Below are 26,919 nucleotides of genomic sequence, written 5' to 3' on the forward strand. Positions count from 1 at the left end.
GGTTAGACACAGTAGGAAATAGTACAATTTTTACATATACATAATCCTTTTTTCTAAAGTTGCCTTCTCTTTGCTACATCGACGTTTGACACACATTTGCATTTGTGATGCTTGGACTGGAGAATGGACTCCATAATGAAGCGCAGTTCGAATTTAGGTCAGGCTACAGCACTGAGACTGCCCTGGTGGCTGTTTTTGAAGAGATTGGACTTATTATGGACAATGGTGGAAGAGCTGCAGTGGTCCTTCTAGATCTTTCCACTGCCTTCAACACGGTAAGCCATGTTTCATTGCTGTAGCATCTGATAGAAATCGGGATCAATGGCTCGGCACATAATCTCCTTGCTTCATTTTTGATAGTTAGGGGGGCTGACGGTGGTCCTTGAGGTGTTTAATTCTAATAATTGTCCCTGCCTTGCAGGGTTCCTCAGAGATCAACACTTAGTCCCACACTTTTAAGCATATATGTGGCTCCCCTGGCCAAGCTGATTCATTCCTTTGGATTTGCTACTGTGACCTATTCTGACAACTCCCAAATGATGGTGTCCGTTTCGAGTAATGTAGAGGTAACCTTTCAGATTAACAGATGCATCGGTGCCATCGTTGATTGGATGGCAGGCAACTGTCTGCAGTTAAATTCACACTAAATGGACGTTCTTCTCTTTGGGAAGGAGACCTCATTTTGGAATCATTCTTGGTGGTCACAGGCCCTTGGCTCTCTCCCTAAGCCAGTCAGTCCCTAAGGCTAGGAATCTTGGAATCGTATTTGACACTGAGCTGTCATTCATAGACTAGATCAACACATTTACACCATCTTGTTTCTTTTTTCTTTTGTTTAAATCTTTTTATTAACATTTATTTTTTTACAGTACAACAACATTCAAATTACCACAACAGCGATGGCATGAGTGCACTGTGTCGGATATTGTTTTGTGAGGTTATCCAGAACATCGGATCACTTGAGAGGAAATGTGAGCGAGTGCAGAACTCAAAAACTGCATATTATGATGCTATACTATGGGTAGTATTGATCAGTAATGAACGGTGGGTGGAGGGTACAACCAAATAAGGACACAATAACTTGACTAAGGGAAAGGGGGTAACAGGCCGTGACCCAAGGCTCTGAAGTGTTGCAACGGCTAAGTAACTGCATGTGAAGCGCATGAAGACATAGTGCTTCAGCTGGGCTGGCGCTGAAGTGACCTCCGCCTCCTCCTGCGTGTCTGGTGTGGCTGACTTCTACAATTCAATCACCATAACTCCCCAATCTGCAGCCAGAGGGAACTTGCGAACTCCCAGTAAGTCCTCCCTCTGCAGCGCCATGCTACACAATCTTGTGTCTTTATGCTGAGAACCTTGAGGAAAGTTTTGCCTTTTATTTCTTTCTAACTCCAAAAATATATTGGTTTTATCCAGGATCGACTGCTGTAATGCCCTCTATTTAGGCATTAAACAACTGGCATTAAATAAGCTCCAAATGCTGCAGAATGCAGCTGCCTGCCTTCTTCAAAATCTTCTCAAGTATAATTCTGTTTCGAAATTACTGGTGGAACTCTACATGCTCCCAGTAAAACAGTACTGGCACACAAAGCCCTGCTTCGAGTAGGACCAGAATACCTTACAATGTCATTTAGGTGGTACCGACCAAAAAGACTGTTCAGATCTGCTGCCTTCCATTCAGTTTCTGTTCTAAGAATTAAGAAAACTTTGTAGGGCAGTCGTAGCTATGTGCATTCTACATGCCAACTCTGGAACAGACTGATCCGTCATCTTAAAAGTCAGCACAATCTATACAGCTTCTGCAAACAGCTAACTTCCTGGTTGATTTATTTCCCACTATACCTCCATCCCTTATGGCTCAGTTTGTCTCAGGATTTACCAGCCGCCAAGACGCCTACATGCATTTGCGTGCTTTAGAAGAAATAAATTCAAATTCAAACGAGTTTTGTTTTGTACAGCAGAAATGCTGAACTCGCATATTTGAAGGTGCACTCACATGTGAGAATGAAGAAAAAGCCAAGTCTGTAAAATAACATTATTTTCCAATGATCAAACAATTTGATTCCAGTTCACAGGTCAGGTACTTTACAGTTAGGTTGAGTAGATTATTCAAGTTATGTTATGTTATGTTATGTTATTTTGTGGCTTTTATAGCGCACGGCTACTCAGAGAGTGTCCCGGCGCTTTATTAACATCCTGAAGTTACTCGACCTGCAGGTCTAGTAACATTTCTATGATGTTTTGCTCCTGCTACTGGTCAAAGTACATGTGCTTTATTAACATTCATAAGTGCAATCACCCATGGTTATTTTCTAATGTAGCATTTACTCCTAAAATGATGGTTTTTGACATGTGGTTTGTTGATCTTGACCCTCTTTAGGGGCTTCAAGGTGGTTAAGCTATGACGTCAACAATATTTCCACCAGTCTTAAGTATATTTGTAAATCACTGCATAGTATTGAGTAGTGTATGTATAATAAATGTACTTTTCTTTTTTCAAAAGAAAAAGCACAGACGGCAATTATTTCAGTGTTTTTAATTGTGTGACAGCAAATGGTGATTACTAGCCAACTTCACCTCCCTGGAGTAGGCCTTGGATTGCTCTGCCCCGCTACCCTGAGGGAGTCAATCGCTACAACGGAGTATTTGGCACCCAGTGGAAGGCCAATGTAGACCCATTATTTGTTAAGGGCACACAACCAATGACTCGTTTCCATCCACTGTACTACAAACTCATCAATTGACTCATTCGCATTCTGTGGCGGAGTATAAAACATGTACCTTAACATGACAACATTTTCCTCTCTGGCAAATCTAAGTTCCAATCTACTTTTGGCTTCTTTCAAAACATCCTGAATGGGTTCTCCATCGGCAGATCAGCATCCAACCAGTTATATAGTTCAAGCTGTGCATATCATCATGGACGCTCACAACTCCAACAAGCCACACACTTGCTCTGGGTGGGCTTTACAAGCTGGGCGCCATGCACCTCGGCACACATACTGAGACGCACAGCTCAGCATTGTGTAAGATGTGCACTAGTTTGCCTCGCATCGCCACATCTTGTGCTCTGCCTATGGACGCTCTCACTCTCTGCCCTAACACCTCCTTTACAGGGTATCAATCAAACTGGATTTGTATTGCGAAGTAATCAACCGTGAGGGTATCCTGGTATCCTTGCAGTCTCGCCCTCCACTCTCATGCCTCCACTACGGATGTATGACATTACAACGCATGCTTTTACATCGCATGCCTTTACAACGCAAGTATTACAACGCAGTCCATTACAACGCATAGTGCTTTGGGGTGCTGGATAGTGAATAGTTTAATTTACTATTCCAACTCCAGTCCCCGTGGACACTAGGGAAGGTTATTGGATAGTAAATTAACCTATTCCCTATCCTAGAGCGCCCCCCAGAGCAATGCGTTGTAATAGTTTGCGTTGTAATGGTTGCGTTGTAAAGGCTCTGCGATGTAAAAGTTGCGTTGTAAAGGTTGTTTACCCTCCACTACAAGTTATCTTCACAGTCTCCAGATGGCACGATTCACCCTCTGATAAAGCTCCTGACAACAGCACAGCAACTCTTCCTAGTCAACTCACAGGAATCTGTTGTTTCGCTTCCACCAATAATTTCTCTTGCACCAGTGAGTCCACAACAACGACCACCACCAGACCCTGTAGTTCCCTCCTAGCCAGCTCCTCGCCATGGTAAATAAACTAATCACCCAAATCACAATAGAGAGGTTACTCACAAGTGATTTAAAGCATCAAAGAGGTGAGTTTATTCAAGCTACAATGAAACCAATGCTTCCTTTCTGGCCAAGAACCAACTATTCAGGTTAGAATGCTCCCACACAAACAGCCTACTTGGAACTCAGTGAAGATTCCAAGCACACCTAACACTGTTTCAGTTACATTACATTATAATCCACAGCCACCAGCTCAGCGCCAGGATACTGTCACAGGTAATGTACGCTCAACAAATACACTCAACATAAAGCTTTCATGAGTGGGTACAGTCAGAACCTGAGCAAAAGCCATTCCCATTCTTTGTTTCTGAATCCTCAGCACCTAGACACAATTTTAAAACTCTTGTTACAGTTATCAGGAGGGTTGTTTCTATATGTCACGTATTTGTTATTTCTTTTCCTTTAAGACTCTAAGAAGGGACTGTAAAATCTTCATTAGTCTTAGGGAATAAGGTTTTTAAGGCATTGATGAGTTAAAATTATGGAGTTAGTTGTAAATGTGCTTCAATGTGTGTTTCCAGTCTGACAGCCGTATCCTAGATTGTTAAAAGAGCCCCCCCCCCCAAAAAAAGTTGAGAATGTACATTATTTCAATACACTGTGCTGAAATGGGACTTTGGAGCATGCCACATATCTACCCTATCTTTTACAATGAAACTGTTTTTTCTCTGTACAGGGCGAGATAATGCTTGTGAGAAAACGTCCTACCTGTTTCTGCGAAAGGAGCTTCCAGTGCGACTTGCAAATACTATGAGAGAAGTTAACTTATTGCCAGATAACTTACTGCAGCGGCCTTCTGTAAAGCTTGTGCAAAGTTGGTGAGAATGAACTTATTTTATGGAAATCTTTCTTTAGGAACAACTCGTACCTAAGCTCTCGATTTAAGTGATCTTCTCAAGACACTTGGCATCTGAAATGTTATTTGTCTATGCGATGTTCTCTGTAACATTTACATTCTATTGTTTATCTAAACCGCTTTCTTATAATTGTTTGTAAGAAATGTTTTATTTACTTTACATGACATTATTCATGTAAAGTGCTCTTACACCCGTTGGTGCTGTGCATTATTTAAAACCGTTACATAAATGAATACAGTGCCAGTCATACAAAAAAGGACAAGAAGGTTTAATGGTAATTTTTTGTCCACAAAACCTCCGAACACTTCAGGGACAACACAAATTGTCACACAGGTAAGCTCCTCACTCCAAGGAGTGTGCTTACAATAGGAACCTTGACTCCATATGTTCACAACCCAGGCTCCGCCGTACAAAGACATAAGACCTGACTGGAAAGTGAAGGGTTATTGGTAAGGGTTGGAAAGGGAAAGAATGAAATGGATCTAGACGATTACTGGTATGCGATCAAAGCATTACTGCTGTTCAGTTTGTTTGCCGCAGTACTTACATTGCATGCAAATTCACAAAAGCTGACTTATGCTTCAATAGTTCTACCACAAAGCCAAAATACATGATTTATTCAGTGCATTGAATGAGCTATAATATTCATTAGGGAAGAATTGGTGGCAGAAACCTGTTGCCTTATTCAAAAGCTTCTGACAATAGTGCTGCAAGAATGTCAGTGGAGCTGCTTTGAGGCACACCGAGCTGAGCCCTGAGGCAATGACATCCCTCACATAAAAAACCCTCATTCACGTACTTAGGCTCGAATGGCGGTATATCTTGATTCTCCGCCTTTCTTTGGTTTCTAGCTACGTGACAGCATCATCATGGGGTTGATTTGTGTGGTGAACCACTGGTTAGTACAGTAGTGATTTAGTGATGAAAAAAGGATTAGTGCATAAGATAAAGTGTTCTTGCTAAAAGGCCTGGGTAACCAAAAAGAATGCGATTTTTATTAGGTTTGGTATCAGGCTTGTTAAAATATATTTTTGTGCGTAGGAAGGAACGTTATGGGGCTTCTGCACTGTTTAGAGTCCATAAAAAGGTCGACATGTTTCAGCCTTGGTCTACCCAGGGGGGTCAAGTAGGCTTTCTTCAGGAGCTAGAAACTAGTGGAAAATGAATTGAAAGAACCTCTTCTTTGTGAAGGTCGGTCTAGGTATATTATCCTGACCTGTATCAAGGCCTATAAGTACCTGTAAATAAAAAAGGGAAACATAACAAACAAACGGAGAAGGTGGCAGATAGAGCTTCATCTCGTGATAGTTGCTGTGTAAGTACTATTTAGATGGAAGGAAGTCAAGGAACTAGAAAATGGCAATTCTTAGTTTGGCAAAATTCACCCATTCCTACTTGGCAAAATGTCTCTCATTGTCCACTGTGTGTATGTTCAATCTTAACCTCATGCTATTGAGGTAGACAAGTTGCATTCAATCAATCATGCATCAGGGGTTGCTAACTTATAAACCATACACAAATCATGCGAGAGCTTTTTGTTAAATCCTAGATAGAGGCATATATGATGCTCAGTCGTTCTGCAAAATGTGTAATCAGGATTGTTTTAAGGTGTCATGTAGCCGCAAATGTATCGGTAAAGGTGATACTCATGATATTCGATCTGCCTGAGTATTAGAATGCGTGCGTTCTGTCTGCCGTATATTTAGCAATAATGTTGATGGTTAAAGTACTGTGTCTGATAGTGCGGAATATGGTGCTATTGGTTCTTATTTTGCATTGGTGTTTAGATGCGTGCGTTATGTCAGCCGTAAGGAAGCAATAGCATTGATGGTTGGCGGGCTATGCCTGATAATGTGAGATGTCACTAGGGGCTGTCGGCTACGGGTGTGCGTTCTTGAGATGAAGGTGGTTTAAGGTTATACGTGGTTAATGAAAAACGATGGCTTAAATGTAAACATGCTGCTGACACACCTCTAGTCATGTCTAAAAGGCGTACCTCGTCGGAGTTTATTCTAAACTTCGTCGGGCCGCCAGAAAGGGGGGATCTGCTGAGAAAAGACAATAACAAGCACAATGCGTTTTAGGGGAGCCGCACTGGTTATACGTTATGGTTTTGTCGAGTTTCTTTTCTCCGACGTGGAGGATACCTCTTGCGCAGTCGTGCACCACTTGTGCTTACTCTGCCTTTCTGGACCCGGATTCAGTAGGCGGGCCGTCTTCCGGTGTATTCATGTCTTTTGCGAGGTAAAGAGTAAAAAAAGACTATATCGGTTGGGCCTTCATGTCTAATAATAAAAAAACATTTTTGGTATAGTTATTTGAGGGGAAGTCAGGTATAATTATGATTATCATTGAAAAAGGTATTCTTATCATGAAAAATGAGGCGTGCTTGGTCTAGATCTCTTTCTCATAAATTACTCTCACATTCATGATGATTTCAAGGTATACAATAATCCTGCATTTCCCTTCCTTCAAAATTGTTAGTTACTCCTAATTTTGTGGCGGGATCCTAATGACATAGTTGAGGAGGGCATTATTGAGTTATATATATATATGGATTCCTAACTAGAGGGATACATTTGACGTTGCATATGTACATTCGGCAAATGTGCATGTTTATCCTGTTCTTTGTTGGAGCTCAGCTTTTCTGTTTGCTGTCGTTGGGATAGCACAGGAGATGTTACTTGTGTGCATACGAGATTGAGCTTCAGTGGATAAGTAAGACTTTGTTAAGCATGCCTAATTGTTATTCGCATAGTGGTATGTATAGGTAACGTTGTAAGTGTTCAACGATTTAGGCTCAACCAGGGAATTTGGTCATTGAGACCGTGGGTATTGGTCTGTAAGCGGTGAACCCATTTTGTTCTTTTTCAAAGAGGATTCTCTCTGCTTTGTGATCTTTTGTGGCCAGAGTTTCTAGAATGACCCATCGCAAATCACTTGTTTTATGTTTTGTCTCTATGTAGTGATTGCTCATTTTGGTGGTGTTCCTTTGACATTTGACGTTGCTCCTGTGCTCAACTATCCTTTGTTCTGTAGTAGGGGATCTCTGTGTATAGTCATAATCTAGTGAATAGTGCCGCCCATGTGCGTGGACCCCGGAGCAATCAAAAATAATCTCTTAAGTTGTCTTCATTGCAGTCCTGCATAGACACTTAAGAGAAAATTAAAGACAATAATGCAGCCTGTACCTACAAGGCTACACTGTCCAGTACTTCAACTAGAAATGCCAAGGATATTTTACCAACATCACATTTCCATAATGTGTCAAGTTCCATCCATAGAGAAACTTCCCCTTCACAAAAACCTTGGAATGATAGAGAGGAAGGGATGGACAGACAAGCCCCCATAGGCTGCCATTATATGTCTGGAAAATGGATACCGTGCCTTTAAGGAACTCTCCAGAGACCCTCGATATCCCATGATGCACTGCAAACTCCTTTCACTTTCAGTTCTTTTTTCCGGCTCCTGCTAGCAGGACCCTGGAGCATTGAGCTCTCCCTTTTTGGGTTTAATTCTAATTTTTTGACACTTTTCAGGTGTTTAGAGTGTTTCACTCGACGTCCACCTGTTCCTTCTTCCATTTGCTGGAGTATTTTGCCAGTTTTTGCCACCTTTTCTGTTGGAAATGCCTGCATTGTTCGACAGATGCCCTGAGTGTGCTAGGAAGAATGCCAAATCGGATGGCTACAGAGTGTGTAGCCTCTGTCTCCCTTCATCCCATGTTCCTGGGGATTGTGACATCTGCCACTCCTTTTCCAAAAGGACCAGGAGAGAGAGGGAGAAGATCCGGCTCCAAGGCCTGGAGCTGGGGAAACCTCAGGATCAAGGTGGGTCTGGGCATGGGAGGGCTGGATCTGAGTCCTCTGACCGGGCTGCGGCCTCTGGGGGGCTCCCTAGTCAAGAGAAGGCCAGAAAACGGCACATTTCTCCGTCTATGGCCTCGACATCGGCGTCGAGAGGATTGACCACCGTGTGCTCCCCGTCGACCCAGGGCTCTGGGTAGAAGCGGCATCGCCGTTAGACGTCCAGGGGGCTGACGTCGAGAACTACATCAACGTCGAGGAGTCGTCGAGGTCGTGATGGTTCCAGGCACCGGCGCCCTCGCCGTCGAGGCGACACCGCCGCTCGCCGGCGAGGTCTATGTGGCATTCGACATTGAGGAGCAGGCACTCTGCGTCGAGGAAAAGGAGATTGCCGTCGAGGGATGTCTCGACTTCGAGGCATTCGACGTCGAGGAAGAGGTAGACGTCTAGAAAAGAGAAGTCAACCTCCAGGAGGCGATACAGGACAAGGACGGCTCTGTGGTCAGCCTGTCCTCTGCTTTCACGAGCCCCTGGTCGCGGCGGCGCGCGCTCGCCCAGTAGAAGGTCTGCTTCTAGGACTTCGTCGCGAAGGCCTACAAAGAAGAAGAGAGTGGTCAGATCTTCCGACTCGGAGTACTCTCAAGCTTACTCCCCTTCTCGGCCGAGGTCGCCTACACCTACGTTGCCGCAGAAGAGTCCCACTCCTCCACCGCTTCCGCCACTTCCAAGGACTCCACCTCCTCATCCTCCGCCACTTCCGAAGACTCCTCCTCCTCCACATCGTCCTCCGCCTCTTCCACCAAGGCATCCTCCACGGTCAGTCTCGCTGCCGCGCTTCCCGTCACCACCTAAGGGGACACCACAGTCGAAGACTCCAGCTTTACCTCCGCAGCCGACCAGGCCTGTGGATCGTCCACAACCTTGGAGGCCCAGATCACGGTCCAGGTCGCGATCCAGGCGAAGACGCCGTTCTAGAAGTGACCGCCATTCATCTACAAGGTCACGGTGGCGTCACGGACGTGATCGATCGAGATCCCGTCAGTGCTCGGGGGTATTCACCCACACTGTCAGGTTCACCCCGCACAAGAGTGTCGCCAGTGGACGACATTGTGTCGTTTCAAGAGGTCTTATTGTGAGGGGCGGCGAAGCTGGGTATTACCCTGACGGTGCCCACGCCTTCTACGTCAGTGATCTTCGAGACCCTCCATAAGCAGAAACTATCACGACCACTGTTGCCCTTAGTGCCGGGGCTGGAGGAACCGGCGATGGACCTTTTCCTGACGCCAGCGTCCGCAAGATCCACCCCCTCCAGGCTGCAGAAGAAATACAGGCCTCCAGAATCCAATCCGGCATTTCTCAGGTCAGACCCGGTCCCAGATTCTGTAATGGTTGCGGACGCCAGGAAACAACACGCTACTGCACCTTCATCCACGGTACCCCCTGATAAAGAGAGTAAGCAGATGGATTCAGCGGGGCATAAGGTCTGCGGTACGGCTTCTACGTCTATGAAAGCCGCTAGTGCCATGGCTCTCCTGGGACATTACGATCGATCCCTGTGGGATTCCCTGCAGCAGAGCATCTCCCTAGGGACAAAAGGGAGGATTTCCAAGAGATCATCAACGAGGGCATGATGGTGTCTAATCAAGTGATCAGCGCGGCAGCGGATTCCTCGCTCTTGGCTGCCCATGGCTATTGCCACAGGATAAATTTGAGACGTCATGCCTGGTTACGCCTGACGTCGCTGAAGCCAGAGGCCCAGCAGAGGGTCGCCAACCTGCCGTTCTCTGGAGTAACATTGTTTGGAAAACACGCTGATGAGGAGATGGCCCACATGAAGGCGGAGGCTGAAACCCTGACGGCCGTCGGGTTAGAGAAGCCGAAGGAACAGAAGAAGTCGTTCCGCCCCTTTCAGAGGCGTTTTGGGGCCCAGCGCAGAGGGCAAGGTCGTCAAACTGGCCAGCAGCAACATCAGCAGCAGCAGTACCAGAGGCGGCCTTTCCAGAAGCGGCAGAGGGGCAGAGGCGGGCAGCAGTCCTCCTCGACGCCCAAAGGCCCGGCTGGGTCTAGGCCCTGAGGTGCTACTTCCCCCTCGTCTGTTACCCGCTCCGGTGGGAGGAAGCATCCAACATTACTTGGCTGAGTGGAGAAAAATTACTCAGGACAAGTGGGTGCTGAATATTGCATACAGTCTTGTTTTCAACAGCCCGCCTCCAGCGATTCCACCGGTTTGCTCGCAGTTTCAGCTGCGCGAGCTCCAAGTGGAGGCCGATACCCTGTTAAGAAAAAGGGCGATAAAAGACGTCCCTTTGTCTCAAAGGGGAAAGGGTCTGTACTCACGGTTCTTCCTGGTGCGCAAGAAGGACAAGAATGAGTTCAGGCCCATTCTGGATTTGCGACAAGCAAACAAATGGATTCGCAGGGAAAAGTTTTGCATGCTGTCGTTGCACCAGATCTATCCTCAGCTGCAGAGGAGACTGGCTTTGCGCAATAGACCTGCAAGATGCGTACTTCCATGTGCCCGTTGCACGGAAACACCGGAAGTTCCTGCGTTTTCTAGTCGGCACCAATCACTATCAGAAGACCGTACTACCGTTTGGACTGAAGTCTGCACCCAGGACATTTTCCAAATGCATGGCAGTGGTGGCAGCGCACCTGAGAAAGAACAAGGTGTTTGTCCACTCATACCTGGACGACTGGTTGATCAAAGCCTCCACCTTCCAGGAAGCGCAATTGCACTTCAGCAGGACGGCTGTTCTGTTGAACCAACTGGGGTTGCATATAAACATGTCCAAGTCTGTCCCGATTCCTGTCCAGTGCCTGCAGTACTTGGGAGCCTCCATCAATACGCTGTCAGCAAGCGTGTCTCCTTCGGAGGAGAGACGCTTTTCGATCCTTCGGAAGGCTCAGGCTTTCATAGCTGCTTCATCTACAACAGTGTCTTCTCTACTGGGGTCGATGGCCTCTTGCATCTTCCTCACTCCGCATGCGCGCCTTCACATGAGACCGCGGCAGGAATGCTTGGAGGATCAGTGGGACCAGAGGAAAGGGTGCTGGGACGACAGGATCCAGTTGTCTCTTCACGCCTGACAGTCCCTGAGATGGTGGTGCTCAGCAGAGAATCTCCTCAGAGGGGTGCCTTTCCACAAGGACATCCCCACTCAAACTATTGTGAAGGATGCGTCTCTCCAGGGCTGGGGAGCGCATTCAGACCATCTACAGATCCAGGGAACGTGGTCTCCTGTGGAGTCCACATATCACATCAATATCCTGGAACTCAGAGCAGTTCACTTGGCAGTGAAGGCCTTTCTTCCGTCCTTCCAGACCAACTCGTTGCTTGTGCAGACGGACAATACGACCACAATGTATTACCTCAACAAGCAGGGGGGCTCAAGATCGCGCACACTGTCACAGGAAGCGCAGGCGATCTGGCACTGGCTGCTAGCCAGAGGACTGACAATAACGGCGACTCATCTGCCAGGTGTGCAGAATGTTCAAGCGGACGCCTTCAGCAGGTTGATCCAAGAAAACCACGAGTGTTCATAAACGAAGAGGTGCTCGGCGACATCTTTGCCATGTGGGGCACTCCAGACGTAGATCTGTTCGCCACCACCGAAAACAGAAAATGCCGGGACTTTGCCTCGAGGTATTACCAGCTGGGGACTCTGGGGAACGCGTTATGGATCAGTTGGTCGAACAGCTTTCTTTGCACTTTTCCACCAATTCCCCTGATTCCGGCAGTGCTCATCAAGCTGTCCCAGTTCAGGGCGAGGATGATCCTCATCGCTCTGGAATGGCCCAGACAGTGGTGGTTCACGTATCTGCTTCACCGGTCGCTCATACCTCACTGGCAGCTGCCGTGTCGGCCGGACCTTCTCACGAAGTTCGAGGGACAGATGGTGCACCCCATCCTCTCATCGTTGAGTTTGGTGGCATGGCTCCTGAGATAGTGCAATATGGCCACTTGAATCTTCCTGAGGATTGCATGGACATATTGAAGGAGGCTAAGAGGCCTTCCACTAGGACTTCTTATGCTTACAAGTGGGTGAGATTCTGCATCTTTGCACGTCTAAGAACTATGATCCGATGACCTGCAAGGAAGATGTCATCCTTCCATACCTTCTGCATTTAGCTCAGTCTGGGCTTAATTTCCATTCCATTAAGGTTCACCTCGTAGCATTGACGGCATACAGGAAATGCCCTTCGCAGACATCCTTCTTCCAGATTCCTGTGATAAAGGATTTTTGAGAAGAAGAAGGTGTTCCCACCTGTTCGGCTTCCTTCGCCTTCGTGGGAGCTGAACGTGGTGCTGTCCAGGTTGATGACGGAACCTTTTGAGCCTATTCACAAGGCTTCACTACAGCACCTGTCGTGGAAGGCGGCGTTCCTCGTGGCCATTACATGGGCCCGCAGGGTGAGTGAAATTCAGGCATTGTGTTGCCAGGAACCTTATACTGTGTTTCATGCTGCTAAGGTTGTTATGCGTACTCACCCTAAGTTCCTTCCTAAGGTAATCTCTGATTTTCATGTTAATCAGACTATATCTTTACCAACGTTTTTTCAGAACCCTTCCACTCCAGCGGAGCGTTCTCTCCATTCCCTGGATGTCAGGAGGGTGTTGAAATTCTATCTGGATAAGACCAAGGATATTCGTAGGTCCGACCAATTGTTTATCAACTATGGGTCGGTCAGGACTGGTCTGGCTACCTCTAAACAGTCCATCTCCAGATGGATTGTGTCATGTATCTAGCTATGTTATCAGAAAGCGAATAAGACCTTAGGGGGTAAGCCTAAGGCTCATTCTACCAGGGGCAAAGCAGCTACAACAGCTTTGCTTTGTAATGTTCCCATTGCAGAGATCTGCAGGGCTGCCACTTGGAAGTCGGTCCACACCTTTGCTAAGCATTACTGTCTGGACTCTGATGCCAGAGCAGATGCTCAGGTTGGGCAGGCATCATTGAGAAATCTGTTTGCACAGTGGTGGTGTTGTCTGTTGTTTCTCCACCGCTGGGTTGGTGTTTTGGGATGGGCTTGCCATTCTATTCACTAGATTATGACTATACACAGAGATCCCCTACTACAGAAGGAGTAGTTTATTACCTGTAACTCCAGTTCTGTAGTAGGAGTATCTCTGTTATAGTCATAAGTGCCTGCCCTCATCCCCGGTGGAGAAAATGGTTCTGTAATGTATGCTACAGGACTTGCTTTATGCACCTTCAAAAAGAACTGAAAGTAAAAGGAGTTTGCAGTGCATCATGGGATACCGAGGGTCTCTGGAGAGTTTCTTAAAGGCACGGTATCCCTTTTCCATACATATAATGGCAGCCTATGGGGGCTTGTTTGTCCATCCCTTCCTCTCTATCATTCCAAGGTTTTTGTGAAGGGGAAGTTTCTCCATGGATGGAACTTGACACATTATGGAAATGTGATGTTGGTAAAATATCCTTGGCATTTCTAGTTGAAGTACTGGACGGTGTAGCCTTGTAGGTACAGGCTGCATTATTGTCTTTAATTTTCTCTTAAGTGTCTATGCAGGACTGCAATGAAGACGACTTAAGAGATTATTTTTGCTTGCTCCGGGGTCCACGCAAATGGGCGGGACTATTCACTAGAATATTACTATAACAGAGACACCCCTACTACAGAACTGGAGTTACAGGTAAGAAACTACTCCTTTTACTTTACGGCACGTCATCCCAATGTAACGTAGGTTACATGGGCAGGTTATCATGTATATTGCGTGAGTAGTATTGCAATTGGTTTGGTATCTGATTGTCCATTTGAGGTTAGGCAGCAGTTGTATAGTCTTTGTTGTAGTTGTCAGTTCACAGACTGAGCATGACCCACAAGGGTAATGGCCCATTACTGGTGGGTAGTTCCATAATTGTGTGGTGAGGTAATTTCTCTTTACTGGTGGTGGCCTATGAACGAGTATGTCTTTTAGGTTTTGAGTCCTCTTATTGGCGAATCTCGGTTTAGGCCAGGTCAATGTTCCAGACGTTATGATTCTCCAGTTTTTGTTTATGATCTTTTTCACACTGTTGGAAGCAGCATTGTAAGTGGTTACACGCGTTACTATGTCGTTCTCTGGTTTCTTGTAGTGGTTTCCAAAAGACACTCTCTGGGTTGATTTTTCGCTCGCTTCTTGCATTTGTTGATTGTCCTCTCTGGATATTCTTGTGCTTTGAGTTTGGTGCAGAGATCTTCTGCTTGTTTCTTATATTCACGTATGTTGCTGCAGTTGCGCCTGAGGTGCAAAAATTGGCAAATTAAAGTCCTGAACAAGGTTCTAGGTTTTGTCCCTACTCCCCCCTTGGACGCCTTCAACTTCAATGCGAAATGGCTGAATTTTGCCGTAAGTTGAAATTAAAGACCTTCTTCAACCATCAACCACTTAGAATACCCAGCGCTGATTTTTTATCAGATAAGTCATATATCATTAAGACGACCGATGGGAATCTTTGATTTAGTTAGGGTTGGCCAATTTAAGACCTTTAGGCCCAAAGCATAACTGACAAACATGCTGTCACACTGTCTGGTGTTTTGTGTGTACTATCCTCTGTGTGGGACAGTATGTGACAGCTGTACTGTGAACATCCAAAGTATGGAAGAGCTCTTCCTTCAAAGATGAAGGGTTAGAACAAAAGGCAGGTAGAATGATCCCTTTCTTTTTGTAAAAGGCAGAAGCCATCTTTGGCATGATCTGTAGGCGATGCAAGAGGATCAATAGATCTATAAAAATATGGATCCAAGGACCTGCATGCTAAATAATCTTGTTCAGCTAGGTGGTGTTCAGATAACATCTACCTCATTTTGATTGCCTGGATCTAGAGATGTATGGCATGTAGAGTTTCAAAGGAAGACCCTCTAGAACAGGTACCACCTGGGAAAAACCCCAGCCCAGGGCAGAGGATCTAAGTCTGTCTCATAACAAGAAACCCCTTTTGACAAGCACATAGTGGAGCTGATACAAATATGATCGTCATCAGCTAGTCCACCTTCCTCATGTGGATTTCTAACCACACAAATGGTAGCCCGCTGGACTCTTATCTGTAAAAGTAGATAGACATAACTCAAAGCCTTCCTAGAGGAAGAGCTGGCTCTACCTCCGTTTAGTCACAGGGACATACATCCCTTTTCCCACAACAAGAAAGGAACAAGGCTCAGTGCTGATCCTGAGTCTTGATTGATGAAGAATGACCGAACGCATGGAAATCTACAGTGTATACAGATAGAACCTTGAAATGGTCCTGTTACTCTGGCATTTCACCTCTCAGACCAGCAGACTACGTCCCTGGCATATTTTTGAGAGTAACAATGCAAATCTAGGAAACATCAACTCGAGCCACCTCGAACTGCCTTAACAGAGGGAAACAAGCATCTTCCTTCGGAAAGTCACATTCTGGATCTCTGTGGCCCCTACTTTCTCCTTATTTTGGTACGAATGTGGGGAGTCAGAGTATATGAGTGAAATGCATAAAACAGAACTTTCTGTCAAGGCCACAGGAGTGTGTCCACTCCTCAAGAATCGGGTGCTGAATATGGGGGAAGAGGCAAGGGTTGTAGTACCACAATATTATTGTCCACAAATTGTTTGACAATGTTATTGTGTAATTATTGTGTGTATTAGTTAAGAGCAAATCTACAACCAATAGGACTATCTAATTTTATGATATATATTGTCTATAAAGACAGAACCTGTGAACCTTATCACAAAAATGGTCCTCACGCAGACAACAAAAAACACGTTTTTTAACATGCGCCTTGGCATCATACCTATACTACCGCATTTGGCACCTTAGAAAAGGGAAAGCTCAGCAAACTGTTGCCGACTCTGCTCATCAGGAAAAGAGGACCTTATTCACATCATTTGCACCTGTTCAAACCTCATGGACATAAGATGATCCCTACTTCGGGTCCTATGGAACCAGAAGGGCATAACAAGTTGCAGGCAGGCTGTGATGCTAGGTTTTAATACTGAAGAGACTCAGTTAAACTGCAGACTAATACCATTTTTCGATATAGTGGCTAGAATACTCATGAAACACTCATATGGTTCACCTAAAGCACTAGCCAAGCCAAAGCTTTGCTAAGTCCTTCGGAGTACTTTGTTCCCTTAATCTCTATGCCCTTTACCAAAACACATCGTGACTTTTATGATCTTAATGAGCGAGCCTACTCGCTCTTCTTATATTTTAATTGTAACCATGGCTTTACTTTTATACATTTGTATGTTTTTATATTGTGAGTTTTTATTAACTGTACAATAAAGAAACTAAACTAACTAAACTAAACTATCACAAATAAGTTGGTTATCATGTCATGCAGTCCCATAAGACGTCTTCAGCTTGATTTTTTAAAAACGGTGCAATTTCAAGACATTAAATGTCTCTGAAGTGGCTCACTCTGCCTGTTCCTGCTCTTACAAAAGGGGGTGGTGATGGCTAACATTATTTTGTCTTTTCTCATGACCTCCTGTACACTCCTGTGCTATCTTGTGGTTGTTGATATTAACTCAGCCAACTCAACCGTTGTCATGATTGTCCACTACTTTTGTTAGTACAGCGATAAAAGCATTGACTACTCTCTGCCTATTGCAGTATATAATGTTACACTATTGTTTGTTCAATAGAAATTTCTCTTTTTGCTTTCTCTTTACCTTTGATTCTCTGACTTAGAAACTACTCGACTCAAACCGGTTTCCCAGATTTGAGATTGACTGCCCTAGCTGTTAGGCCACATTCTCTCTTTCACACTTGGCATATGATGTCCACTTTTCTAGTGGGCACCTTGCACCAGTCTAAACGACCCTTATTGATAGTGGTTGTAAAGGCAACCTTATAGACAAGCTATCCTAGTGGTAGCATGGACCAGCAGTCATAGGCTAAGACTTCAGAGAGCATGTAAAGCGAGCTTTTTTACCAATTATAATCCCTTGAATACCAAATGAAAGGACACCACACAAGGTATATATCAAATATATATGTATTTATTTCTAACACAACCCCTCTGCACTCTTTATGAGGTCAGAGATCGAAGTACATCACAAGTTACTCAATTAGCACACGATAAGTTGCACAAATACAGTTTTGCCCTAGGGGCCTCATAAACCATGTACTAAGTAAGTGGTATAAGGACCACTACAGAAATAGTGAATAGGCCTAGGGCCTAGGAAATCGCTGGGGCTACACTAAACAACCAAAGGTTAGGAAGTAGGAGACCCACGGGAGACACGTGCAGTGTCTAAACACAGTCGCGAGTTACCATTGACTTATAATAGAGAACGTAGAAGTTACAAAGTTACTGTTTTAGGGCACTTCCGGGGGGACTACGACAAAACCCCTTTAGACTAGGACACTTCGAGAGTCAAGACCCACGGGAGCACCGGAGTACTCGTGTTACCTCACTCAGGGAAGCCGGGTGCATAGGTGCCTTTTGGTGTCGGGTTTCGTCGATGCTTTCAATGGAGATCTGCAAAGAAGTGCTGCAGGCGGCCAGAGGAAGAGTGTCCGGGTGGATCGAGGAACTGAAGAACCTGAAAGCAGAGGGGACATAGTCTGGGTCACTAGCCAGTGACCAGGAAGGAACCAGGTGATGTCGCGATTATCACAGTTGAAGAGGTGAAGCTTTTCTCTGCAGCCACGAGTACCAGGAGGCGTCGACGACGACCATGAGCTGGATTCGAGCTGTCCCATGAAGGATCTAGCTGATTGCGGTGTCGGTATCCGGACTGGACCCAACAAGCCTTGGCAAACGCAATCCACGCAGGAAGTGAAGATGGGCTTCAGGTCAGACTAGCAAGGTCTGGGGAGCTTCTCCTTTGCAGGGAAGCTGGAGCAAGCCTGGAGCAACCAGGAAAGCAAGTTGGTTTCAAAGGTTTGTCTTCAGGGGGCTCACTAGCCAACGGGCTAGCAACCGGGAAGACACGTTGAGCTGAAATGCAAGAGCGGGCCCCACTCGGCACTCGTGGAGTGTGGAGGGCTGAGCTTCGGGGCAAATGGTGCTCGGGTCTGGGGCTTCTCGTACCCAATGCACAACTGCGAGGGTACCTCTGTAGTCCAGCTGTTTAGCAAAATGCAGGATGTCTAGAGTGTCCGGTCCCACGTCTCTCGTGTCCGCCACGGGTCTCAGCTTTGCTGTGGATGTGGGTTGGAGTCAGAGAAGTCTGGAGGTCCAGTTCCTGTGTCGCTGAGTCTTCGGGTTCCGTCGGGAGCGTCCACAAAGCAGACCGGCAAGTTACTGATGGTGCCTGTTTGCACAGGGTGGTCACTCCTTGACCACAAGGGAGATGTCTTCAGTCTTTTAGTTGAAATAGAACGTCGAAGGTCCAAGAGTTTGTATCAGAGTTTCGTTCCAGGATAATCTAAAGCCCTGGGGACACAGCTCCTATCTTTATCCGGATTTTAAGGGCTGGATTACCTGCTAGGTCCCTCCTATGGGTGGACCTGGGAAGGGGGTGGTTACACCCCTTTCCCGTTGTCCAGTTTCGCACCAGAGCGGGGCTGGAGTGCCCCAACAACTGGTTTGAACCGGGCTATGCATGGAGCCCCTTGTGTGCCCCAGGCAGTGTCTCGTTTTGCAGCCCTCCCTGCCCCAATACACTAAAAGCCAAGGCAGGAAACCTATTGTCTAGACCTCCCCTGCCGGAGGTTCGTGCAGCAGCAGGAGGTCAGACTCGTGTCTGTGGCAGCAGCATCCAGTTTGTGATGCTGAGGCTCTGTTTAACTTTAACCGGGAAAGCAGTAACATACATTTTTTTTCCCTCTAGAAGGGTGGAATGCTACCCCCGCCGCCAGAATTGGTGGGGGGGGGGTAGTATTCCAAAGTGTTTGACACCTTACACAACATGTTTTGATAAAGCCAAACCAAAGGTTCGAGGCATGTGGGCTGCTAAATTCATATCTTATGCATAGATCGCCGCCTAGTGTTGGGTCCGGATGATTGCACATTGTTGTCCTGGAAGAGTCTTCGAAGTATCACGAGATAGGTGGCTCCTCCCCTGGACTACAGTGCGCATGGGCATCGACTCCATCCCCAGATTGTTTTTTTCCGCCATTGGGTTCGGATGTGGTTTCGACGTCTCCGTGTCGGAACCGAATAAACGTTGTTTTTAAGGCCCAAAGGCCTTCGTTACCTGCGTCGGTATTGTTTGCGTACGGTCTCGAGCGTTGTCCGACTCTCTGAGCCGGACATCTAGGGAGTCAAGTAACTCTTCGGACATCGAGGCCCTCTCGGCGCAGCAAGACCCGACGAACTTAACATGGAGCGGAGCCCGTTCAAGTTCTGCCCCGTCTGTGGATCAAAATATCCACATATCGATGTGCATCCGGTCTGTAATAAATGCCTGTCACCGGACCACAACGAAGAAAACTGCATGGCCTGCTCTAAATTCAGGTCCAAGAAGACGCTCAAGCATCGGCGCGCGGCGCGCCTCGAGGCCCAGCGAGCAGCGCCGGCACCCAACGACATATTCGACAACCCCACGGATGAAGGCGGTAGCCATCATCTCCAGATTTCACCACCGTCGACGGAGGTCCAGGCCGATCCCGAAGAACACGTCGAAGGACAGGGCCAAGACCTTGAATACGTCGAGGAGGTAGGGGACGACGAAGAGGTTTCTGGGGCCGCGGAAGATAGCTCAGAGGAAGAGCTATGCCCCGAAGTCTACATTACTCAGGCTCAGGTCACGGGATCGCCACTCGGCCTTACCCACGACCCTGCACCGCTATCCCCGGCCCCGCCTTCTGGCCCGGCCGCGGACACTCAAGCGGAGCCGCCATTCCAAATATCGAAACCGAAACCAAAACCATCGGATTCGACAACACCTAAAATGGCCGACGTCCAACACAAAGTATCCAAGCCTGCTCCTTCATCGACTCCGTCAACCTCCGGCACGCCAAAGTCGAAGAAGGCTATCGAGTCGACAGCGTCGCAAAAGGTGCACAAGGAACCATCCTCTAAAAAGGCCGCCCATCAAGTGTCGAGCACAGTTGATCCGGCATGGCTATCTAAGACTGCTGAGACGCCTTCGGACGTTCCTACGGCGCCATCAAGTAAACGCGCAGTCGAATCAAAGTCGACTAAAAGCCACGACCCGAAGGCCGCAGGCACTACGCATCGGCACAAGGATGCCGGATCTGCAGCAGCGGCGTCGGCGCCAAAGCCTCCAACGGAGCAGCGACACGTTGCAGCAGAAGATTCGTCGACGCACATCTCGTCCACACCGAGAGACTCCGACGCAACTGAACATCGGCCGTCGGTTACCAAACCCTCTGCCTCCTTCACAAAACAGGTCACCGACTCCCTCAAACGTATTCGGGAAAAGACTTTGCCGGCTCCGGCTCCCACGCCGTCGGCTCCGAAGCCGGTCGACACACCTCCAAAGGCCTCGACCAAGCTGCTCTACACTCTGCCACCTAAGGTGGCACCGAAAGCATTTGCACCGAGATCGGTGCCAACAATCTCTAGCACGTCGGATCCATCGACGCTAAAGGGCCGCTCTGATCAACATCAAGCCTCAGAAGAGCTCTCTGAGCATTACATCGATGCCCAAACAGGGAAATTGACCCTCTACAAAAGGAAAATTACTTCCCAACCACTGGAATCCTATGTTATTCCACTGAAGAAGAAGAGGCTGGCACAGGACATTCCTGCCCTTGTTGAACATATTCTGCCACCACCAAGAAGAAGTCCCTCTCCTTCCCCCAACCAATCAGGAGGAGAGGATGATGTACAGGATGACCAATACAATTTCCCAGTTGACAATGACCCTGATGTTCAGCAGGACTCATATGACGACACTGGAGACCAAGGTGGACATCATGTCGTACAAGATCCACAAGGTTTTGGGGCACGTGCATCTCCAACAGAGGATTCTGCAGCATTTAATGCTTTAATAGAACGGGCAGCAGCAAATCATAATGTGGACATGCATGCTGACCCGGTGGAGGAAGATTTTTTGTTTGACACTTTCTCTGTCTCAGAAAGAACTGTTAAAATACTTCCTATGCTCAAAGGTGTCCTTAAACATGCCCCGGAGATCTTTAAGGAACCTACCAGGGCAAGAGTGGTGAACCCACGTATCGAGAAAAAATACAGGCCAGCACCTGGAGATCCTGCATATATTCGAGGACAGTTGCCTCTAGACTCGTTGGTGGTCGCCAATGCCCGCAAAAGGGCGAACTCCCAAACAACGGGTGAAGCTCCTCCCCCAGACAAGGAGTCGAAAGTGCTTGAGGCATCCGGCAAAAGGGTGGCTGCGCAGGCTGCCAATGTATGGCGTATAGCAAACACACAGGCACTATTGGCGCGATACGATAGGGCGCATTATGACACCCTAGAACAGCTCCTTCAACATCTACCCGATGAGTTTAAGGAAGCAGCCGAAATGCTTATACAAGAGGGGAAGCTTATCTCAAATGCTGCAATAAAGTGTGCACTTGATGTGGCAGATACAGCGGCTAGAGGAATTCACACTAGCGTCATATTAAGGCGACAAGCTTGGCTTCGTATATCTGGATTTAAGCCTGACATTCAAACTACAATACTCAACCAGCCCGTCAATCCTGACAGACTGTTTGGTCCAGATGTAGACACCACCCTTGAAAAAATTAAGAAGGACAACGAGACTGCTAAGTCCATGGGGGCACTTCAGTCACAACAATTCAGGGGAAGCACTTTTCGTCGCTCAGGAGCACGTGGTGTTACCAGAGGACACTTGGGTCAACAAACACAATTCACAAAGAGTGGTGCACAATCCTCCTACCCCAAGCAAGGTAGAGGGGGTTACAGAGGTAACAGTGCCAAGGGCAGAGGCAGAGGGAACAACAACTCCCGTTCCTCTGCCGCAAACAAACAGTGACTCTCTGTCACTGCCCCCCGACCATACAACACCTGTCGGGGGAGACTCCAGCAGTTCCTGCCAGTCTGGACGTCCATCACCACAGACAGGTGGGTGAAAAAACGTATCCATTACGGTTACTGTTTGGAGTTAACATCCACTCCTCCCCACATTCCCCCAAGACACCGTCCTATGTCGGCAGAGCACTTGCACTTATTGCAGCAGGAAGTCCTGGTGATGCTGCAAAAAGGCGCAATCGAGCTCGTACCAGTGGAGGAGGAAGGCACAGGGGTCTATTCCCTGTACTTCCTCATCCCCAAAAAGGACGGATCCCTCAGGCCTATTCTGGATCTACGCCCCCTAAACAAGTACATACTGTCAGAACACTTTCACATGCTGACACTGCAACAAATTCTTCCCCTGCTAAATCAAGGGGACTTCCTAGCAACCTTGGACCTCAAGGATGCTTATTTCCACATCCCACTCCACCCATCCCACAGAAAATACCTCAGGTTCACCATTCAAAACAGGCACTATCAGTTCCAAGTCCTACCCTTCGGGGTGACTACTGCCCCCAGAGTGTTTACAAAGTGTCTGGCGACAGTGGCGGCGTACCTCAGGAGACAGAACATACATGTCTACCCGTACCTGGACGACTGGCTTGTTCAAGCAAAGTCGGAACAACAGTGCGCCGCAGACATGTCCCACACTATTCAACTCCTTCACAGTCTGGGGTTCTCGCTGAATTACCCAAAGTCGCACCTTCAACCAGCCCATGTGCGGCAGTATTTGGGCGCGACAATAAACATCCTGACTGCTATGGCTCAGCCAAACCCAGACAGGATCCACAACATTCAGTCGCTGATCCACAAGTTCAGACCGCAACACTCCCTGCCAGCGAGAGTGTTCATGCAGTTGATAGGCATGATGGCCTCCTGCATCTTCATAGTCCCGCACGCGAGGTTGCACATGCGTCCGCTCCAAGAATGCTTGGCAAATCAGTGGACACAGGCTCGGGGACACATGACAGACCGAGTGTTGGTGACCGGTCGGGCATACAACTCTCTGCATTGGTGGAATCCACACAACCTTTGCAAGGGATGACCGTTCCAAGAGCCAGTGCCACAGATAATCCTAACAACGGACGCATCTCTCCAAGGGTGGGGAGCTCATGTGCTCAACTACACTGTGCAGGGACTGTGGTCCACCCAGCAGCAGAAGTTGCACATCAACTACCTGGAATTGATGGCAATCTTCATGGCGATAAAGTCCTTCAAAGTACATCTGTGCAACAAAGCCGTGTTGATCCGGACGGACAACATGACAGCCATGTACTACATCCAAAAGCAGGGAGGTACTCACTCACCACAGCTGTCTCATCTGGCTCAGAGCATGTGGAAGTGGGCCATTCAGAGGAACATTTTCCTCATGGCGGAACACCTCCCAGGCAAGGACAATCAGATGGCGGATCTGCTCAGCAGATACAGCCATCAAATGCACGAGTGGGAGATACATCCATCAGTACTCCACCCATACTTCCAGCAGTGGGGTCATCCAGAGATAGACCTGGTTGCCACAAAGGAAAACGCAAAATGCCAAAGCTTTGCCGCCAGGTTCCCTCACCCGGAATCGCAAGGGAATGCGATATGGATGAACTGGTCAGGCAAATTTGCGTACGCTTTTCCCCCAGCGCCTCTCATTCCGCTGGTGGCCAGAAAGCTAAAGCAACACTCGATGACTCTCATCCTGGTTGCTCCAACATGGGCACGCCAACCATGGTACACCACGTTTCTAGAACTTTCCGTGGTACCGCATCAAAGGCTGCATCTCACACCCAGACTCTTAACGCAGAACCATGGCGACATTCAGCATCCAGATCCGCAACAGCTCAATCTGGCGATCTGGCTCCTGAAGTCTTAGAATTTGGCTACCTCAACCTGCCTCCAGAATGCATGGACATCATCCGGGAGGCAAGAAAGCCCACTACCAGAGCTTGCTATGCAGCAAAATGGAAGCGGTTTGTCGTGTACTGTACAGACAACAATATCAACCCGCTAGATGCATCCATTCCTAACATCATCTGCTATTTGTTACATCTTTACAAATGCAATCTGGCGTACGCTTCCATTCGGATACATTTATCCGCCATAGCAGCTTATCTCCAAAATAGGCAGCACCTCTCTGTTTTCAGGGTGCCTGCCATTAAAGCCTTCCTGGAGGGACTAAAGCGAGTCATTCCTCCAAGAACACCACCAGCTCCAGTGTGGAACCTCAATGTGGTCCTCACTAGGCTGATGGGCCCACCTTTTGAGCCACTGCACTCCTGCGAACTTCAGTTTCTAACATGGAAAGTGGCTTTTCTCATTGCTATCACATCGCTCAGACGTGTTAGTGAGCTGCAAGCGCTCACAATCCAAGAGCCATTCATCCAAATACATTCCAACAGGGTAGTGCTCCGCACTAACCCCAAATTCCTTCCTAAGGTGGTGTCACAGTTTCATATCAACCAAACTATTGACCTGCCTGCATTCTTCCAAAACCCACAAACTGTAGCAGAAAGAATGCTTCATACATTAGACGTTAGGAGGGCGTTAATGTACTACATTGACAGAACACAACACTTTAGGAAGACACAACAACTTTTTGTTGCCTTCTCAGCACAGCACAAAGGCAACCCCATTTCCAAAGCAGGAATAGCCAGATGGATTGTTAAGTGCATTCAAATCTGTTATCAAAAGGCTAAACGTACTTTAACAATACCCCCAAGGGCGCACTCCACACGCAAATTGGGGGCCTCCATGGCTTTCCTGGGGAACATTCCCTTGGAAGACATTTGTAGAGCAGCCACATGGTCTACACCACACACATTTACCAAACATTACTGTGTAGATGTGCATTCCAAACAGCAAGCAGCTGTAGGACAGGCTGTTCTCAAGACACCTTTTCAAGCTTCTGCAGCTGGCACAGGCAACCGCCCTTAATGGAGGGACTGCTGTGTATTCTATGCATAAGATATGAATTTAGCAGCCCACATGCCTCGAACTGAATATGCTACTTACCAGTATGCATCTGTTCTTGGCATGTAGGGCTGCTGACATTCATATCGCCCGCCCTCCTCCCCGGTGCCCGTAGCGGCTGCAGATACTCTCTTGCATTCATCATTAGCATGGACATCCTTTACACTATTTCACTCCATCTCTGCCACAATGGCTAAAAACAATCTGGGGATGGAGTCGATGCCCATGCGCACTGTAGTCCAGGGGAGGAGCCACCTATCTCGTGATACTTCGAAGACTCTTCCAGGACAACAATGTGCAATCATCCGGACCAAACACTAGGCGGCGATCTATGCATAAGATATGAATGTTAGCAGCCCTACATGCCAAGAACAGATGCATACTGGTAAGTAGCATATTCATTAGCATTAACTGCGAGGATTATAATGCACTTAAGAGTATATGGAATGGCTATATCATAGAACAGCTATAAGGAGATGGTTCCAAAAGCTGCAGGGGGGCTCAGCTCATGCTAGGGCACCCTCTCATATAAAACCAAGCACTCTGCCTCCAGGATTGTCGAGGCCTACCATAGGAGTGACTTATAGGTGCATATGTGTCTTTATATATGGGTAAATATAGATATACTATATCTAAGTAAGGGGTGATTACACCACCGTACCCAAGCTGAGTGACCAGCCTGTGGTGTCAGTTTGCACGGCCAGTCAAGGGTGGCATAATACATGCTGCAGCCCCTGGTAGGCCTTGGATGCACATATGCCCTGGGTACCTATGGTACACTACACAGGGGCTCACAAAGGTGACCCAATACCCAATCAGGTATGTACCTAAAGTACATGGTATCAATGTAGAGAGAGAACAGCTGAGCTGTGGGTCTGATTAGCGGGCCCACAGCCACACTAAAGTCGAAAAACCTGAAAATCACAGCAAAAAGTGGGGGTGACCGTAGGAAGCAGACCCTACTCTCCTACAATAGATATTTTGAATATCTCGTCTGCCTTTCCTGGCTAAATTGGTCGAAAAATACACCCATGATCAGCTATGTGAACACATCATAGATTTTGACCTATTAGATAAACACCAATCAGGTTTCAGGCCCAGACACTATCGAGGTTGCCATGCTAGATGATATACAAACATTGCCAGAACAAAACGAATCATGTCTCCTAATACTTCTAGCGGTGTTCAAAACGGTCAGCCGCAAACACCTCAGAGAAGCACTTGAATTGAGAATGGGCCTATCAGAAGCCATCCTTATTTGGTTCCCCCTCCGTCTTGCAGAACCAACAACAAAGAGTTAAATTAGCACTACCCTGTCTTATGTGGCAGACATCGACAGGGGTGTGTTTCACAAGTATCTAGCGCCGGGAAACCTGCGGGTAGCTGTCGCGCTGTACAAATATAATTATAAATAAATAAATCTACAATTTCACCATGGCTCTTCAATCTATACATGGAACCATTCACTGAAATCCTTAGACAAAAAAATCTCATACCACATGTATGCTGATGATACTCCGCTCTACATCAAACTCTCCTCACATACAAACACTGGATGACACCCTGAGGAAAAAAACAGGACATGCTGACCATCTAAAACTAAATCTGCTAGAAACTGAATTATTTTCTCCTCACCTCTTTAGATCTCAACC

At 47.2% G+C, this 26,919-nt stretch overlaps 1 protein-coding gene across 1 annotated transcript in view; it reads left to right on the forward strand.

The window, feature by feature from the left end:
* PDK3 (pyruvate dehydrogenase kinase 3) overlaps nt 1-26,919 on the forward strand; it is a 1,374,724-nt gene that overhangs the window by 417,200 nt on the left and 930,605 nt on the right. The window contains exon 2 of the mRNA XM_078657800.1: nt 4,427-4,568. Within this exon, the coding sequence (XP_078513926.1) occupies nt 4,427-4,568 (142 nt within the window). The remainder of the gene's footprint in view (nt 1-4,426; nt 4,569-26,919) is intronic.

Source organism: Lissotriton helveticus, chromosome 8, assembly GCF_964261635.1.
Source record: "Lissotriton helveticus chromosome 8, aLisHel1.1, whole genome shotgun sequence".
In the NCBI taxonomy this organism is placed as follows: domain Eukaryota; kingdom Metazoa; phylum Chordata; class Amphibia; order Caudata; family Salamandridae; genus Lissotriton; species Lissotriton helveticus.